This window comes from Rattus norvegicus, chromosome 17 (assembly GCF_021556685.1).
Source record: "Rattus norvegicus strain SHRSP/BbbUtx chromosome 17, alternate assembly SHRSP_T2T, whole genome shotgun sequence".
Lineage (NCBI taxonomy): Eukaryota > Metazoa > Chordata > Mammalia > Rodentia > Muridae > Rattus > Rattus norvegicus.
This window is the reverse complement of record NC_141550.1, coordinates 30850890-30869031: the sequence shown is the minus strand read 5'-3', so window position 1 is coordinate 30869031 and position 18142 is coordinate 30850890. Positions and strand designations below refer to the sequence as shown.

Sequence of the window (18142 nt, the reverse complement as noted above, 5' to 3'; positions counted from 1 at the left end):
GACCAGCTCTCTCCCAGAGAGACTTAGGTGCAGAGAGCACTGATTCATGGTGAGCTACAGGTGCAGATGGAATCCTGAAGCATGACCATGTTTTTAAGATTCTTATCACATAGTGTCTTCTCCTCTCTTTACCTTCCCCTCTCTCCTCATGTTCCTCTCAGACCCCAAGCTCAGGAACCTCAAATCCCACCTATTTCTCTCTGCCCAGCTATTGGCTGTCAGCATCTTCATTTAACCTATAGTTATAAACCAAGGAGCAAGGTCACATTGTATTCGGATTCTCCTGGTTTTGGGAGCAACCTGGCCTTGGGGGCCAGTACTTATCATTACAATGCATATCAAAACAACAGTTTGTATTGTTACTGATTGATTTACAGGAGCAAAGTATGTTATCCCAGATGCCATTGCTTTTAGTATGTTAGGGGCATCATAGTTTTTAAGTTCTATGGGGCAAAAGAATCAACTTGGTCCTGAAAAACCTCAAGAAGCATGGAGATGTGGTCTATGAAAGAAAGAGCCTCAGAAGATAGGAATTAGGATCACATACCAGAGTCACAGTCTCGTCTTTTTTAAATTTAACTTTATGTGTATATACTCCCATGCACCACATGTATGTTTGCCTGGGTTCTACATGTAAATAAATATGCCTGTGCCCCACATGCTGCCTGGTACTGCAGAGGTAAAAGGAGGCGTTGGATTTCCTGAGTCCCCCAAAGAGCTGTCACTGCTCTTTTTTTTTCCATTTCTTTTTTCACTGGATATTGTTTTTATTAGATATATTTCTTTACTTAGATTTCAAACGTTATTCCCCTTCCTGGTTTCCTGTCCATAAGCCCCTGTTCCCTTCCCTCCCCCCCCCCATATGGGTATTCCCTCTATACATCTCCCTTACTGCCCTCCCATATTCCCCTGCACTGGGGGTCCAACCTTGGCAGGACCAAGGGCTTCCCCTTCCACTGGTGCCCAAACAAGGCTATTCTCTGCTACATGTGCAGTTGGAGCCTTGGGTCAGTCCATGTATAGTCTTTGGGTAGTGGTTTAGTCCCTGGAAGCTCTGGTTGGTTGGCATTGTTTTTTTTATGCGGTTACAAGTTCCTTCACCTCTTTCAATACTTCCTCTAATTCCGCCCAAAGGGATCCTTTTCTCCGTTCAGTGGTTTGCTGCTCTTAACACCAAACTTGTCAGCAGACACAGGCTCTCTTGCTCTCTGAGGGAGGGGCTTTCAGAGCAAGAGCCTGCTGGAGGCCCTCTGATTCTCCAGAAAGAGAAAGCAAGGTTGTGGGGAGCAGAATATGTATATACCTCTCTACTGTAAACTCATTTCTTTAGTGGCATGCCATATACATGGAACTTTGATAGGTAGAGTTCACAGGCATTGTTTTGTGATCTGAGTAGCAGTCTGGTCTGGAATCTAATGGTACATTCCTAGACTTTTTGCTTATGTTGAAAACAAATAGAGGAGTGATTTCATAGGAAAAGAAGATAAAGGAGTCTCAGTGGACAATGGGTGTGGGCTGAGTCCTAGCTTCTTCTGAGCAAGAATTAGACAGTCACAGATTAGGTTTGGGTCTTGTGATCTAAAATGAGTAATGTCCAGTATCTGCTGGTCTCTGGTGCAGAAGCTTGTGTTTACACAATGCATCAAGGGGCTGTTGCCCATACAAGTCCAAGCAGTGTGGTAGTCAGTATTCTTGGAGAACTGGATTGGAATGCAGACTAAAAAGGTGCCTACCTGTAGATATGTCAATGTTCTGGGGACAGCATATGATGACAGGGACTGCCAGCAGTAGGCTGGGATAAAGACATCTCAGAAGCCCGCAGCAGCTCCTTTTTTTAAAAGGTGGCATCTGGAACCCTGAGAAGCAAGAGACACATCCTTCCAGGGGACCCACCATCTGAAATAAGAGGCTGCCCGCAGTAGGTCTTGATGGAGACATTTCAGTAGCTCCCAGCAGCTCCCGTTTAAAAAAAGAAAATGTTGTTCCCATTTCTCCTAACTTTAGCCTGGACAATGGCTGTATAGATTTCATTTGTGTGTGACTGCCTTTCAGTTGGCCTTGGTGTGCATAATTATTCTACTATATCTGACTTTCCTACTTCTTTCTTCTTCTGCTCTGGTGAATTCTGTGAAACTAGATGTTCCTTGATATAATGATTTTTAAACAACTAGAAATTGAGGCGTAGGGGCACCGCACAGCACAGCACAGCACAGCACAGCACAGCACAGCACAGCACAGCACAGCACAGCCCTGATGGCCCAGGTGCTTGCTGTGTGTTCTCATCTTGGAAACAATGTAATAACTGCAAAATGGTAGTTCCAGATTAACGTTTGACTTGCAAAGAAACTTTGAAGAATTTATTAGAAAATGAATTAGAGCCAACATTGGGACCTCAAAAAAGGAAAAGGTTATTGAAGTTAGGAAGTAAGTTTTACATAACATTTGAGAGTGGTTCCTGGATAAGGAAGTATAGAATATATAAAATTATATACTAGTAAAACTAAGTCAAAATACTGGGACTCTTACAAGAGTCATTGCATACAATGTAAAGGAACAGAAAGCTAGCGGAACTACTGAGTTAAGGGTTAACTTGATTCTTTCTGGCCACTGCCTGGCAGCTTTACCCATGTCATTTATCATTAGAGCTTCGCAGGGAAAATGCAAGTTAGCTGACCTCCGAGCTCTGAGCTCTGAAGTATAATAAGTCAAAAGTTGAAGTTTAAATAATAAGTTTGTAATTATTATTGTTTTGGCCACAGGTCTGGGAATAGGGGAAGGGAAGCTTGAAACTTTGGGGAACAATCGTAATTCTTAATTCTTAGTGGGATGTGATTATTCTTTTGAATTTGATTTGGCAATGATTATACAATGTCTTTTTTTCTACCTGCTTTTGGAGTATCAATAAAAGATTGGGGCAAGAGTAAGGTGAGAGAGCACAAGAAGAGCATGTGAAGAGTGAGTGAAGAGAGAATGTGAAGTGTGTATGAAGAGTGTGTGTGAGAATGAAAGGGCAATATACAGAGGTGTGTGTGAGGGTGGGAGTTTGAGGGGAAAAAGTGCAATGGAGAAAAGCAGAGTGCGCAAGAGAATGCAGAGGGTGTGCAGCCTCAAGCTGAGAGACAGAGACAGACAGAGACAGAGACAGACAGAGACAGAGACAGAGAGACAGAGAGACAGTGAGACAGCGAGACAGAGACAGAGAGACAGAGACAGAGAGACAGAGACAGAGACAGAGACAGAGACAGAGACAGAGACACAGAAAGACAGAGAGACAGAAAGACAGAGAGAGGAAAGTCTTGATATTGCCTATCAGTTTGTACCCAAAGAGTAGTCTGTGTATATTTATTATGCGCCTTCCAGATATTCCTTCTTCCAGTTGAGAACTCCGGTTCTGTGTCGAGGCTAGATGCCAGCATCAATGCAGTCATTAAAGGAATACCCATAAGCATAGGTTATGATGTCCATGAGAGTTTAAAATCATTTTTGTTGGAAGTGATTATGCAAAGGAGATGAAGGGTAAATAGAAGAGTTGATGGCAGAAAAGGCTTCAATAAAGAAATACCAATACGATTTGATGATTTGCTTTTAGAGGACGTCGTAGGAGAGGGAAAGGAAAGGTTAGTTTTAATAGGGTTGCTACAGGTCTCATTGAAGATTATCTAATGAAATAGTTTCATTTTAGACCACAAGAGAGTTATACACAGAGAAAGGTAATAAATAGATGGGATGTTAGAAGGAACCAAGCAGCCAAATATAACTTGGTTTTGAACCTATAACATTTTGACTTTTAGAGAATATTGCTGAATATGGCCCAGAATGTCACAGTTAGATGATCAGATCATATAGTAGATCCACTCCTGGCTTTCTGAGGAACCTCCACACTGATTTTCATACTTCTTGTGCCACTTTGCACACCCACCAACAATGAGTATGTGTTCCCCTTTCCCACATCTCATCGGCACTTGTAGTCATTTGTTTGAGGGTTTAGTTTTGGTTTTTGTTGTTAAGTCACTCTGACTTGTAAGATGAAATCACAAAGCAGCTTTAATTTGCACTTTCCTGATAGCAAAGCATATAAAATTTAAAAAAAAAAAGTTTATCAGTCTTCTGCATTCTTTCCTTTGAGAGTTGTGTAGTTTCATCTCTCAATTTCCCAATTTTTAATTATTTGTTTTCTTCATATTTAGGTGTATTTTTTTCCATTCTTCATATATTCTAGACCCTAACACTCTGTCACATGTGCAACTGGTAACCAGATTTTTTTTCTACTCTGTAGGTTGCCACTTTACTTAAATTAAGGAATCTTTCGTTGAACATTGGTCTTGGGAGAGAAGGGGGGAGGGGAAGGTAAGAAACTTTAAAGTTATTGTTTCCTTAATTCTCTTCTTGGCATGTTTGTATATAAAAGGCAACTTTCATGTGTTAATTTTGCATTCTGCTACTTTGATGAAAGTGTTCACCTGTAGTTTTCTTATGGTGTCTTCAAGATCTTTTATACATACAATCAGATCTTCAAATAAGGAGACATAAGCTTCTTCCTTTCCTGTTTGTATCCCCTTTATCTCATCCACTTGTATTATGTCCTAGACAAGACTTAAAGCACAATATTGAGCAGGAATGGACAGAGTGGCTATCCTTGTCTCATCCCTTTTGCTACTAGGAATACTTTGGTTTTTCCCATTTAGGATAATGTTGCCTTTGGTCATGTTGTAGATTGCCTTTATTATGTTGAGATATGTCCCCCATATCCCTAGATTCTTCATAACTTGTATCATGAAGGGAAGATGTTGAGTCTTGTTGAAGGCCTTTGTTACATCTAATGAGATGATTATGTGGTTTCTGTCATGCAGTGCATTTACGTGATAGATTATGCTTATTGTTTTAGGTATTTTGAACCTCCCTGCATCTCTGGGATGAAGCCAAATGATCATGATGGATAATCTTTGTGATGTGCTCTTGAATTTGCTTAGCAAGGATTGTATTGTGACTTATTATGTCTGCATTCATCAGGGAAGTTGGACTATAATCAATTTCTGTCTTTCTATATTTTCTTTCCTCTTTTGATCTGGTTTTGATCTCAGGATAACATTGGTCTTATAAGGAGAATTTGAAAATGTTCTTTCATTTTCTATTTTGGAAAATAGTTTGAGGAGAATTGGTGGCAGATTTCTTCACAGAATCTACCTGGGCTTGCTTTTAGCTTGGAGATTTTAGTTAATGTTACCATCTCATTGTTTGCATATATATTTACATTATTATTTCATCTAGAGTTAACTCTGGTAGGTAATATAAATCTAGAAATCCATTTATTTCTCTTAGATTTTCAAACTGGTAGGTACACATTTTTTAAGTATGCCCTCATGATTTTGAGTTTCCTATCCACAGTGATATCTCCCTTATATTTTTAATTGTATAAATGTAGATCTTTCTCTCCCTCTATTAATTAGCTAATAGTGAATCAGTCTTGTTAATTCTTTCTAAGAACCTATTGTTTCCTTGATTCTTTGTCTTGTTTGCTTCTATGTCATTACTTTTAGCCATGAATTAGATGATCTCTTCCCATGCTGTTTGAGTTGTTGTTTGTTCTTGTTTTTCCAAGGATCAGATGCATTGTTGTTAACTTGACATCTCTCAAAATTTTGATGTAGGTGCTTAATGCTGTCATGAACTAGTTCCACTTAGGACTGTTGTGTGTCTCATGATTTGGGTAGACTGTGTTTTCGTTTTCATTCAATTCTAGGAATTATTGATTTCCTCATTCATTTCTTCCTTGACCCAACTGCCATTCAGGTGTCTTGTTCAGTCTCCATGGGGGTGTGTGCTTTCTGTAGTTCCTCTTGGTAGCCAGGTTTATTCAGTTGTGGTCAGACAGAGGGGCAGATGTTATTTCAGTTTTCCTAAATTTGTTGAAACTTGCTAATGTCATAATTATGAAGACATTTCTATGGGATGTGCATAGAAATGTGTATTCTTTAGCATTTGCATGAAATATTCTGTCAATGTGTACTAGGTCCATTTGATTTATTAAACTCCAGTTAACTCCAGATGGCTTTGATACCTGATCCTCCCACCTCTACTTCCCAAGTGCTGGAATCATTCATCTGCACCCTATGCTCACCACTTTTCCTGTCACAGGCATTTTTGCTACAGCAACAGGACACACTGGCAAATGGTAAGCATTGAAAGCCTTCCTCACCCTTTCTTCACATCAACTCCTAAATTCCATGTGTCTTAATGTTACCCAACTATATTGTCATGACAGCAGCATCGGTGAAGTCAGAAAGGATCCTAGCTGCTCCAAAATTACTCATAGGTCATGGAATGTTTTTCCTGCATTCTCTTTCACACAAACCCTGACCCCTTCAATTTCTTCCCTTCCTTCTAAATGTTTCTATTGTATTTCCAGCAAGTGACCAACATGGCTACAGAAACTTGTCACCTTTTTATTTGTAATACTTGTCCCTAAATAGAAAGTCATCTGGTGTTTGTGTGAATTGTCAAAGGCCAGCTTTGAGATCACAGGCAGTTAGGGGGTGTGGCAACAGCAATCCAGGTCAATGCTAATAGCAGTCAACACCCCACTCCCCCAGCTGACAGCAGTGGGCAATTTACAGAATCAGCACCACTGATGGAACAAAACTTAATTATCTAGGGATGGCAAGAATGCCTAGCAAGAAACTGAACTCTTTTAACTCACAAGTGGCTGGTGAGAAAGAAAAGGATAGAGAGGGTCATACTCTGGCCAGGCCTGACCACCTGTTTCATCAACTTCATAAGTATATATACATACTTGTATACATACACATATACCTACAAATGTATGTATGTACATACATATAGACAGGGAGACATATATACATATATAAATTTGGTGGATGGATCAGAGCCACACTATTTTTTTCTCAGCCTTTTTGTATCTTTAGAAAAAAGTTTTTTTATAAAACTATCTCATTGATAAAATTTTATACAAAGGGGAAGTAAGAGAAGGATGATGTCGAGAGTAAGTTCAAAACATAAGCTTATTATAAGTTCATAGCAACAGTTTCACATGGCCTTGCTTTATCATAGTGCATATCTGTGCTTTCATCCTTGGACCTGTCTAGAATGAATATTTTTCCTTGATCACAAATTTGTTCCAAGCCTATCTCTCTTCTTAGCAATGTATGAAAGCTTATTGTATTCTTTATAATGCAGCTTTTACTTACTGTTCTATGAGGAGAGTGCACATTCTATTCTTGAGTCTAACTTTATTACATCTTTCTGGAAAAACAACTAAAACCATCTCCTTAAACTTTCTTCCTAAAATTATTTGAATTCTATAGTCATTAATTCATATAAAGAGCATTAATTCATGAAAGTTCATCTTCATGTTGATCCACAGGAAATTTGTGCAATAGAGTGGGCTGATGCCCAGGACTCACTGGGCTATGTAATAGTGGCAGAAGAGGCATATGAGCAGTGGGAAGCAATTCTGAACCAAAGTCTCTGGAACTGTGTCTCTCCAGAGCACACCCACTGAAGCAGGCCATCTCCAGCAAACTCACTTGCTTGTCACAGCCCTCACTAGATGACTTTGGTCAGTGAATGCCCTCATGTTTCCAACGCCTGAGAGAAAACGGTCACTAAGTATCTAAAGAGGCTTATGTGTCATACCATCTGACAGGGGAAACAGAAATATAGGGAAAGAGAGCTTTCCCTACTGACCACCCCTTGAAGCTTCAACACAAAGGCTTTTTCTTCACTTAAAGTGGGATGAGATCCTGATGCTAGCAAGGAAAAAGACAGAAGCACACATGGATCCCTGTATTGGTAGTCACAGGGTCCTACAGCAGGGATGAGCTCTGTAGCCAGAAACACCACCAACCCACAGGAGTGCAAATCCAGATCCTAGAAAAAGCCCTCCTGTGAGAGAGACAGATACTCGGTTCTGGAGGTGGGGTGCCATAAAGCCCTTTATTTCATAACTGTCATTGCACTTACACATAAGGTCACTTGGGTTATAGGCAAAGCGGGTAAAAGACTGACAGACACACACTTTCCTCAGGGAGAGGAGAAGCGGCCACAGAACAGAATCCCCTTGGTCTTAACATGCTGAATGAAGAAAAGGAAGGGATGGTCAGCTAAGAAGCGGGGAGTGAACCTCAAGCACCTCATCGTTATGGTGCTACCTGTAGCAGCTACAGCCTCTGTACCCTCCTCATTCACCTCTACAAAGGCCTTATGGATGACCTTAGACAGAAACAAGCCTTGCTTGGAAGCTATTCCAGAAAAGTCGGCCCTGCCCTCCATAAAGGCATCAGTCATGCCCAATTTGCCGAGGACAACCTTCATGTCATAATTCTCCTCCAGTTTAAACCTTGGGAGAAATACTTCCACCTCTTCTTCATCCAACATGTCCAGCCTCGTCCACTCTATAAATTTCTCATAAGTTAATTCCTTTTCCACCTAGAAGAGAGGTGAAGACATTAGGGCAGAGCTGTCACAGCAGGTAATTGAAACAAGGGGGAGGCTATACACTGCCCAGGGAAGTGTGGCTGTAACTTATTATGGTAGCTGGGAGGGGACAGGGAGCAGCTCAGTGGTGAGTACTTGCTAAGCATGCTCTAGGTCCTGAGTTCCACCACAGCCACACAAGAATGAAAGATTAAAAACATGATCATGAGAGCCTAGGAGAAATGCCCCAGCACAAAGCCAAACACCACTGTTTCTCCATCACAGCTTCATCAAAGCCCCGTGATCCTCACCGTTTTCAGTTCAATGTGTTCATCTGGAAGCATGATGATCATGTTCAGCTCATTGCCAGCATAGGGAAGCAACAGAATCTTGGTGAATATCTCTCCAATATAGGTCATCTTAAAAGTAGACTTCATAAACATCATTTGCACAGGTTTCTCCTCAGTCTGTAAAGGAAGGATAAATATTAAGTTAAAAGGAGACACAAGTGACACATTGGCCAAATTCAACCAAAGGAGCAAGGCATTGAAACTAGGACCACTTGCTTTTTTAAACTGTATTTGATATGTATGAGTGCTTGCCCTGCATGTCGTGTGTGTGTGTGTGTGTGTGTGTGTGTGTGTGTGTGTGTGTGTGTGTGTGTGTACCACATGACTATGGGCATTGAGTGCCTGCAGATTTCAGAAGACAGTATGAAATCAACTGGAACTGGAGCTATGGATGGTTATGACACACCAGTGGGTACTAGATTTTGACTCCAGTCCTCTTCAAGAACAACATGCGTTTTTAACTGCTGAGCCATCTCTCCAGCCTTGAGAGAATTTTCTTGAATTGACTTCTAGAATACATCTTCAGCTTCTCAAACACATGTTTAGACCTTACATGACCCCTAAGGCCCATTTTTCAAGGCTTGGTCTTAATGTGCAAGTCTGGGAAGAGAATCTTGTTTGTTTGAGACAGAATCTCACTATGTAACCCTAGTTGATCTAGAACTTGCTACAGAGACCAGGCTGGCCTTGAACCAGAGCTACCTTTCTCCACCTCCTGAGTGTTGGAATTAAAGGTGTTTGCCACCATGCCTGGCATAGTGGTGGAATCTAATAGGTACCCCTCAGAGGGAGGAATTTATATCATTGAGATATGCCCTTGAACAGAACTGAGGCATCCTGGGCTTTTTCCTGTCTTTCAAATTCCTGGTCTAGGAATGACTCATTTTGCTCCAATGCCTGCTTTCAGCATTCCATTCAAGTATCCTCAAAACAGGGCCCAAACCAATGGGCCCATCTCATCATAGACTTAAACCCCTAATCCTGAGTCAAATAAATAAACCCTTTCTCTTATTAAATTGGGTATCTCCACATTTTAATGACATGAAGCTGACTGACCCATTTGTTAAACAATTGTGATGCCCTGGGCCAATAATTCTGTTCTATTGCGGTCTCATTTATTCTCATGACTTTGAACATAATTCCCAAATTCACTCTTCTACCCTAAACTTCTCCTTGAACAATGGAATAATCATTTTATAGCCTATTTAACCCCTGCACTTTGATATTCTTTTCTATAACTACTCTACCTACAAGTCTTACTCATCCTGATTGACAGTGATGTCCTCCTTCCAGTAGCCAAAACCATTTCACATCCTCAACTCCAGTCTTTCTCTCATACCCTTGCTTGACTCATTACAAAACTGTATTGTCTGTACCAAAAACCTGAGCTTTTTCACCTCCACTGCCATCAGAACAGCCCTGGGATACTGTAAGAACCTCCTTGTCACTCATCTCAGCACAGCAGCCATAGGTCATAGCACAAGGCAAGTCAGACCACCCTGCTGTGACTGGATACCATTTGTAGGACCATTCTATTACAAAAGTTAATTAAAGTCCTTAAAACATCCTAGAATAACAAAGAAGAACCCACCCTGCATCCTATTCTAGTTCACTCTCTCTTCTTTGGTTATAGGGCTGTTTGCAGTGTTGTGGTTAACTAGATTTGTGTCCTTTTCTGCCCAAAACACTGGTCCTCAGAATCTGCTTATGTCCTGGTGTCTGCTCTCATGCAGTCTTACACTGAAGGTTTCCTCAGAAGCTCTCACTGCCTCTCCACTCAAGTGCAGCATACCGCCACTGCCTCTGGGTGTCCTGGAGCCTCCCTCCCAGCAACCACTGTTTTTATGCCTAGGCTTATCTCAAATTTCCTCTAGAAAAACAGAGCTTCATGAGGGCTGGCACACTCACCCAATTAGTGCCCACAGTAGACTCTCAAGTGACATCTAAAGACTATAGTGGCAAACTAATGGGCAGGAATCCTGCTTATAATTTAAATACAGAAAATTTTGCGTCTTGGGAGCCATGGCCACGTCACAGAGCAGTCTGTGCTCTGGTGTAGGGACAAAGCAGAAAGACAATGCCTCTTGCCTCTGCACCTAACAGGAGCTATAGTAAGTAGTTCCACTTATGTAATACATGAGAAAGACCTAAAAAAAAAAAAAAAAAAAAAAAAAAGGCTTCTTGCTTTCAGTCCCATGTCCTTCCCCTTGACTGCATCAGGATCAAAGCCTTGCAGGGATGTAGGCATGAGGGAAAAGATCTCATGCTAAAAGTAGCAGAGAAGGAAACAAGAACCGGTTCCCAAGAGCATCACCCCAAGCAGGCAGCCCCGGGCTTCATCCATTTCCTGCCTTCCTGTGTGGGAAAATGAACCCTGCCAGGAAACTTGGTAAGGCTGAGCAGGTTCAGAGTCTCCAGGACCCAGGCACCCACCTGAGGCGGTAAGCAGCTTCCTACTTCCTGCCAGATTCCTGGCCTGGAACATGTGTCACACTCCCTACATAGGAACATGACCTATGGTCACGTAGATCAGAACAGAGTTCTCCATGCTAATGAAGTATCTAGAAGCCCTGAGGGTTTAGCCAATAAGCTTCCCTTCCCAGACATTCCTTCCTACAAAGCATATTTAATCTCTGATCCACCCTGAGAAGGTAGTATGCACCAATTTCCCATGATAAACAAATGGTATAGATAAACATGGACTGTCTCTTTCATCAAGAACCACTGTGGCAAACATGGAGAAACCCTTTATCTACAGAGCTTCAGCCTAAGTCTCCAGCAGAAGGCCCCTCTGTGTTCCCAGAAAACCACTGTAAGCTAAGAACAATAGCTAAACCCCTCCACCCCTACCCTCTAACCCCTACCCCCTGCCCCTGTGGCTTGTCCTCAGCCTTTGGGCCCACTCTGTCCCAACTCCCCTCCACCCAGTATCTGGATGCCCAGGAGTATGGGAACCCCCAGCCTTGGGCTCCTCATAGGCCCATGGTCCGCAGCCCTTCATTCTGAACTCCATGCAGTTTCCACTGAATTCCACTGAATTCTACTGAATACCCGGGAGCTTGGGAATCCCAGCTTCAAACTCCCACATCTAAGGCTGTATTTTCCCACCCACTGAGGAGTGTATTGGCATTTTGGTGCAGGGTAAATACAGTCTAGCTCCCTGTGTTTCGTCTGCCCTCTGGCATTTCCACACATTAGCAGCAGGGTGAAATGCTGACCTATATTCCTGGTGGGTGGTAAACTTGTATGAATTCAACTACAGTCATCTAAGGTTTCTTTTGCTTGCAATTGAAGGAAGCTCTAAGGTACAACAAGTCACTTCAAAGACAGAAATACTCTAATGTGGAAAAACTGAAGAGTGTGTTTAGAATAAAGCTTGAGATAAAATGTGTTTTCTAAGAAGCTGAAGATTCAGTTAAAGTTAGCCTAGAAAATCCAAGTGTTGGTTAATGATCCAGAATGGGATGCAATTAATTTGTTTTGTCAGTCTGGGGATATATGCACCAAGCAAGACAGACAGGCAGGCAGACAGACAGACAAGAGAATGAACTAGATAATGATTTAAAAACAAAATAAAACAAAACCCTGGGCCATCTTCAAGCACAATGCTCTAACCTGGAAGAGCTTGAACATGGAATCTAATCCAAATACGCACCCCCTTGTTTGCTGTAAGCAAAAATCTGTGCATATCCCTCAAACCAAGAACGAACTTCACTCACCAGTTCAGTGAGCACCAGCCATAAGCCAGGCACTCATTACACAGCTCTCTGGCCTCGGCTGTTTTCCCAACAGGGTTAAAAAGATTATTTTCCCTCTGTATGGTTTTGTGGTAACCAGCACAAAGTGTGGTCCTCACGAAGGAGGGGGAAGACACAAGACAGCACTTCTGGGAAGACACACTAAAAAGAACAGACTGTGCACAAGGAATGGGCTACATTCTGGACCACAAGGAGCCACACACACATCGGGAGTTCAGATTTTGTTATTTTCAAACTTCTGTGAAAGACCATTTCAAGTACACTGCAGAGCTCTGCTGTGAGGTCTGATCTCAGCTGCTGCCAGTGACAGCATAGCCCGTGACATAAGCAGGGCCAGACCTCATACCACGTAGCCTGTGCCCATCATTGCCAACATGTGAAAGGAGAAGGAAAGAGAAGGCCCCAAGGCTGAGAGAGGGTCCTGCTGAGCTGCCCAGAGGAACCTCCTTCTGTTTTAGAAGCCAATGTGAACAGACGACCTTGTCCAGGAATCTCCTTTGTTATCGCACTATGTTTACCTTGCTGACTTTGAAAGGCTTCTCCCTGGTGTGCTCTTTGTTAAACTGCTTGTCCCAGTTTCCTTTGAAGTAGATGGCATTCACAAGGACTAGCACTGTGTCGGGATCCACTATACCTGGAGCCAGCAGCTCTTTGATTTTATCTGAAAGAAGGAATTTAAAAAGGAAAGATAATTGACGATTTGTGGTAGTATGGATGAGAATGGGCCCCCATAGGCTCATCTATGTACATGCTCCACCTCAGTTGAACTGTTTGGAAAGGATTAGTAGGTATAGCCTTGAAGGAGAAGTGCTGTTGGAGGTGGTCTTTAAGATTTCAAAAACCCACGGCAGCCCCACCCCTTCTCTCTTCCTGCTGCTTGTGGATTAGGATGTAAAGCTCTCAGCTCCTGCTCCAAGACCATGCCTGTCTGCTTCCTGTCATGATGACCATGAAATAATCCTTCTAAAACTGTAAGCCAGCTCCAAAGTTGATGCTTTCTTTTATAACAGGTGCCTTAGTCATGGTGTCTCTTCATAGTCACAGGACGGTAACAAAGAGCCAATTAACTAACAGAGGTGGCTGATATGTGCCAAGGGCTGGTAGGCAAATGGAGCTCCCTGCTGCTCTGGTCAGAAGCTGCTCTGGTCAGAAGCTTGCATAAAAGACTTCACTTCTCTCAATATATCGATATTTAGCCTTAAAGCAACAACCCTGACAAGAAGAAGACACCTTTTTGTTTTTTAAGATTTATTTTTAATTATGTTTATGCATGTGTGTTTGTAAGACAGTATGTCCACACGTGTGTTGACATCCACAGAGGCCCCGGGTGTTAGACAGATCCCCTACAACTGTAATATAGGAACTTGGACTGGGTGTTGGGATCCAACCCAGCACCTCTACAAGAGCACTTTGTGTTCTTAAGTGCAAAAGTATCCAGCACCAAAGCCACACTCTCTTTGAAAACTCTAGAGAAAATTACCAAGAAGGCGATAAGAAAATATATGAGTTGATGCTAAAAGTGCAGTTGGGATTGAAATAGAACGCTTGAGCTGGAAAGAGACAATTGTTAACTACAACTTTAAGAAAGGATCTTTAGGCTGTTTTAAAATATCCTGGAGGCTAGAGAGATGGCTCAGCAGTTAAGAGCACTGACTGCTCCTCTAGTGATCCTAAGTTCAATTCCCAGCAACTACATGGTGGCTCACAACCATCTATAATTGGATCTGATACCCTCTTTTGGTGTGTCTGAAGACAGAGACAGTATACTCACACACATTAAAATACATATATATATATATATGTATATATATATATATATACACACACACACATACACACACACACACTGGTTATGAATTACACTTAAAAATATTTGAATAGATATATTTATCTTGATCTGAACATTAGAGAACACACATTGAAAATCACACAGAACATATTTACGTTTCAACTTAAAAATCAATTGGAAGTAGAACAGCAGTTATAGAATGGACCTTACAAGTATAAAGCAGTCTAAAGGCACAGGTAAATGGGGGCTCAGTCCAGCATCTTCAACCATTCGACACAGCTACAGAATGGGAGCACATCAGCCAGAGTGGGGAAAGCTGCAGGAAAAAAGCATTTTGCACTCTATGTAACAACCTTTAAAAAGAAAGAGAAAAATAAAAAAGGGAGGGAGAGAGATTAGGAGAGAAGAAGGGAAGGAGGAATGGATCAAGGATGGGAGAAACAGCAGGTTCTCGAATAGGTGTATCAAATTGGGAGACATCAGAGACACACTGTTAAAATCTGGGAAAGCTAGGTGTAGTGACACACCACTTAATCCCAGAGCCGGAGCCCGAGACAGAGACAGAGACAGGGCCAGAGCCAGGGCCAGGGTCATCTCTGTGAGTTTGAAGCCAATCCAGTCTATTTAACAAGGTTAGCCAGTGATACACAGTGAGCTGCTGTCTTTAAAAAGTTGAAATAAAAAGGAACAGGAAAAAGCTAAGCAAAGTGTCAGACACTGACAGTATTTTAGAGACAGCTTTGCAAAGTTTATATATCTGTTTAGAAAAAAGTCCTGTAAACTGCAGATTTTGATCTGACTGCCTGTGTAGTTACTGAAAAAAACTGCCAACGGTTAAAAGCATTCTGTACATGCAATAGCCAGAGCTTCACTCAAATTCAATGCATGAACCCGAGGTGCTTATGGCGGTGGCCCCATCTTGCTTCACATCACTTCACCATGACCTTGGTGCTGACATACATGAACATTTTGTACTGTGCATGTCATTGTAGTGTGCTGTGAAATACAATGCCAACAAACACTGAGTTAAACATATCAGCTCATAATTCGAAACCGTGATGTTAGAAATGCAGCATTTGTGACTACATACAAATTTTTCTGATCTTATAGACAGAATGGCTTCATTGTGAAAAATATTCTCGTACTCTCCGCAAGTAAGCATCAAGTTATTACATCTTTGGGAATACGAAGAGATGACTAATGCCTAAAATTTCATATAGCACCCACATTAGGTGGCTCACAACTGCCTATAAATTCAGTTCCAGGGATCTGTCACTCTCTGGCCTCTCAAGCACCCGAAGGCACCTGGTGCGCATAAACGGCATAAACGCATACGAAGATTTTTTAAAGGCTTTAAATTTATTATCTCTTTGGGCTGATTTGTGTTTAGATAAACCTTCTCCCTCATTAGTATGAAAGTTTGGCTCCATCTTTAATCATAATAAATACAGGATACGAACAAGTTGTTTTAAAACACATTTCTATTAGACTATCTAAATGTACACCTGTCTTGTATATTGTACAAGGTCAGACAAAAGTTTCTCAGGCAAAAAGGAGTTGTGACAGGTAAAGTTTAAGAGTTCTGATCTATGGGCCGGGCATGGTAGCACACACCTTTAATGCCAGCACACAGGAGGCAGAGACAAATGATCCCTGAGTCCCAGGGCAGCCTGGTCTACAGAGTGAGTTCCAGGACAGCAAAGGCTACACAGTGGACTCTGCCTCAAAAAACAAAGACAAAGACAAAAAGACTAGAGATGGAGGAATGGTCTGGCAAGTAAAGACACTTCCTACCAAAGCTGAAGAACTAAAGAGAATCCCTAAGACCCAGTGGTGGAAAGAGAAAATCAACTCTTTTGTGTGTTGTCCTGACTGCAGGCGTACACAGACATACACAAACTCACAGCAAACAAACAAACAAACAAATGTATCATTTTTTTAAAAGTAGCTTAACTGCTTAAGAGGGATGGGGTGTGGCTCAGTGGCAGAGATCCTGCTCAGCATGCTCAGGGCCCTGCAGCCAAATCTCAGCACTAAACACAAACAAAATGGCGTCAGTCTGTGTTCACCTTCTGTCTTTTTGGCTACCCAGGTGTTGATGCGCTGTCGCGACTGCTCTGTGTCACCCTTGAAGTCCAGCTCTTCCATTTCTGCTTCGTAGAACTTGCGGCAGGCATCTTTAAAAGACTGACACAGCAACATAATTACACAGCTATGAATGTGATTAGCACCAACAGCCTCCTTCCCAATGCCCAAAAACAGATAATCAAACTTTAATGGTGTACAGATGTGACTGGCAAACAACTATACAGGAAAAATATAAAATCCAGCCTTCCCGTTTCTGGCTTTCTTTACCCTTAGTTTATGAATGAGGTAAGATTCTGGTTGGGACGAGAACCACTAAAAAGCACAATGAACGCTGGATCTCCGAGGCAGTAGCTGAGGGGCACGGAGGTAACTGGGAGCAGCCTCAGATGCAGGTTCATACTGCCGCCACTCTAAGAGGCCACCGCACTGGCAGAGTGAGGGTTAACCCCACAAGAGCTATGGCACCTCTGCACTGTGCATAGGCTGGACCTTCTACCACGGTTTTCTATGCCAAAAGACATACAAATTCGCATCATTCAAAACAGTGTCTCCTATCCAGTCAGACACCAGGGAAGTGGCCAAGGAAGCTATGAAAATGAGTGTATCATTTTAATTTATTTTACTTCATCGTATGGAATTTGAATAGTCATGTATCCATGGCCAGTATGTCAGGCAGCTCTGTTACAAGGGTGAGCAATTCACAAAACCACAGTCTATGCCGGGGTTGAGAGCTGCAGTGCAGTAGAGAAGAAGACCTGCCTGTCACGCCCGATCCCTTACAGGGAACTGATCACCAGCACCCTATAAGACACTAACAGTCAAGCCATTTGCTGAAATAGTCTATGAAATGACAATGACATTGAGGACCACCCACATTCTGTCATGTTACAACAGAAAACTCAATACAACACAAATGGGCTAAAATTCTCATTATGTTAACAGTGTGTGTTGGGGAATAATTTTGTGTACTGTGTATTCAGACACTGATTTCTGTGCCCAGAGAGCTGGTTTTAGTAAAGACATCTGCACTGCAATGATAATTGGAGCATCTCCTGTCTCAGTGATGTGTAAAACCTGTGTTCCATCACCTCTAATTCATTAATAAAAAGCTGGTGAGCCAAAAGCTGAGCCAGAGAGAAGGCAGGACTAGCAATCCCAGTGAGAGAGGCTCTGGTAGAGAAAGAGAATGTACCATGAGAAAACATAACTAGGAGCATTCTTCATGAGCAGGTTGCCAGGGGAGTCATTATGAGGATACTGATGCAGAAGGTGCAGCCGTAACCCCAGCACCAGAGGCAGAGGCAAGAGGGTTAGGTGTTTAGAGCAACCCACAGCTGTATTTGAGGGTACTCTAGGCTACAGGAAATATGTCTCAAAAAAAAAGAAAAAGAAAAAGAAAAAGAAAAAAGAAAAGAAAGAAAGAAAAGAAAACAGGCTAGTAACATACCCTTGTTATACCAGTGAATGATTTTGCAATTTTGAAATACACTGTGCACTGTCAGATTAAGCTACTATTTTTTAAGCAACAACTAATCAATCTTAAGGGGGAATCTAATTGCATATGGCAATTAGGATTTGAATTTTTTGGCGGGGGAGGATGTTCAAGACAGGGTTTCTCTGTGTAGCCCTGGCTGTCCTGCATTCACTTGGTAGACCAAGCTAATCTCAAACTCAGAAATCTGTGTGCCTCTGGAATCAAGGGCCTGCACCACCCCAACAGGCTT

General features: G+C 42.0%; 1 protein-coding gene across 6 annotated transcripts in view; it reads right to left on the bottom strand.

Moving 5' to 3' along the window:
* Positions 1–7934: 7934 nt before the first annotated feature.
* The window catches only part of Serpinb6a (serpin family B member 6A), a 118555-nt gene continuing 108347 nt past the window's right edge, over positions 7935–18142 (bottom strand). For all 6 annotated transcript variants that reach the window (XM_087590056.1, NM_001395026.1, NM_199085.3 and 3 more), the window contains 4 exon segments: positions 16400–16517; positions 13060–13202; positions 8745–8900; positions 7935–8445 (listed from right to left, as the gene is read on the bottom strand). In XM_087590056.1, coding sequence (XP_087446182.1) covers positions 8041–8445; positions 8745–8900; positions 13060–13202; positions 16400–16517 — 822 coding nt within the window. In that variant the 3' untranslated portion in view covers positions 7935–8040.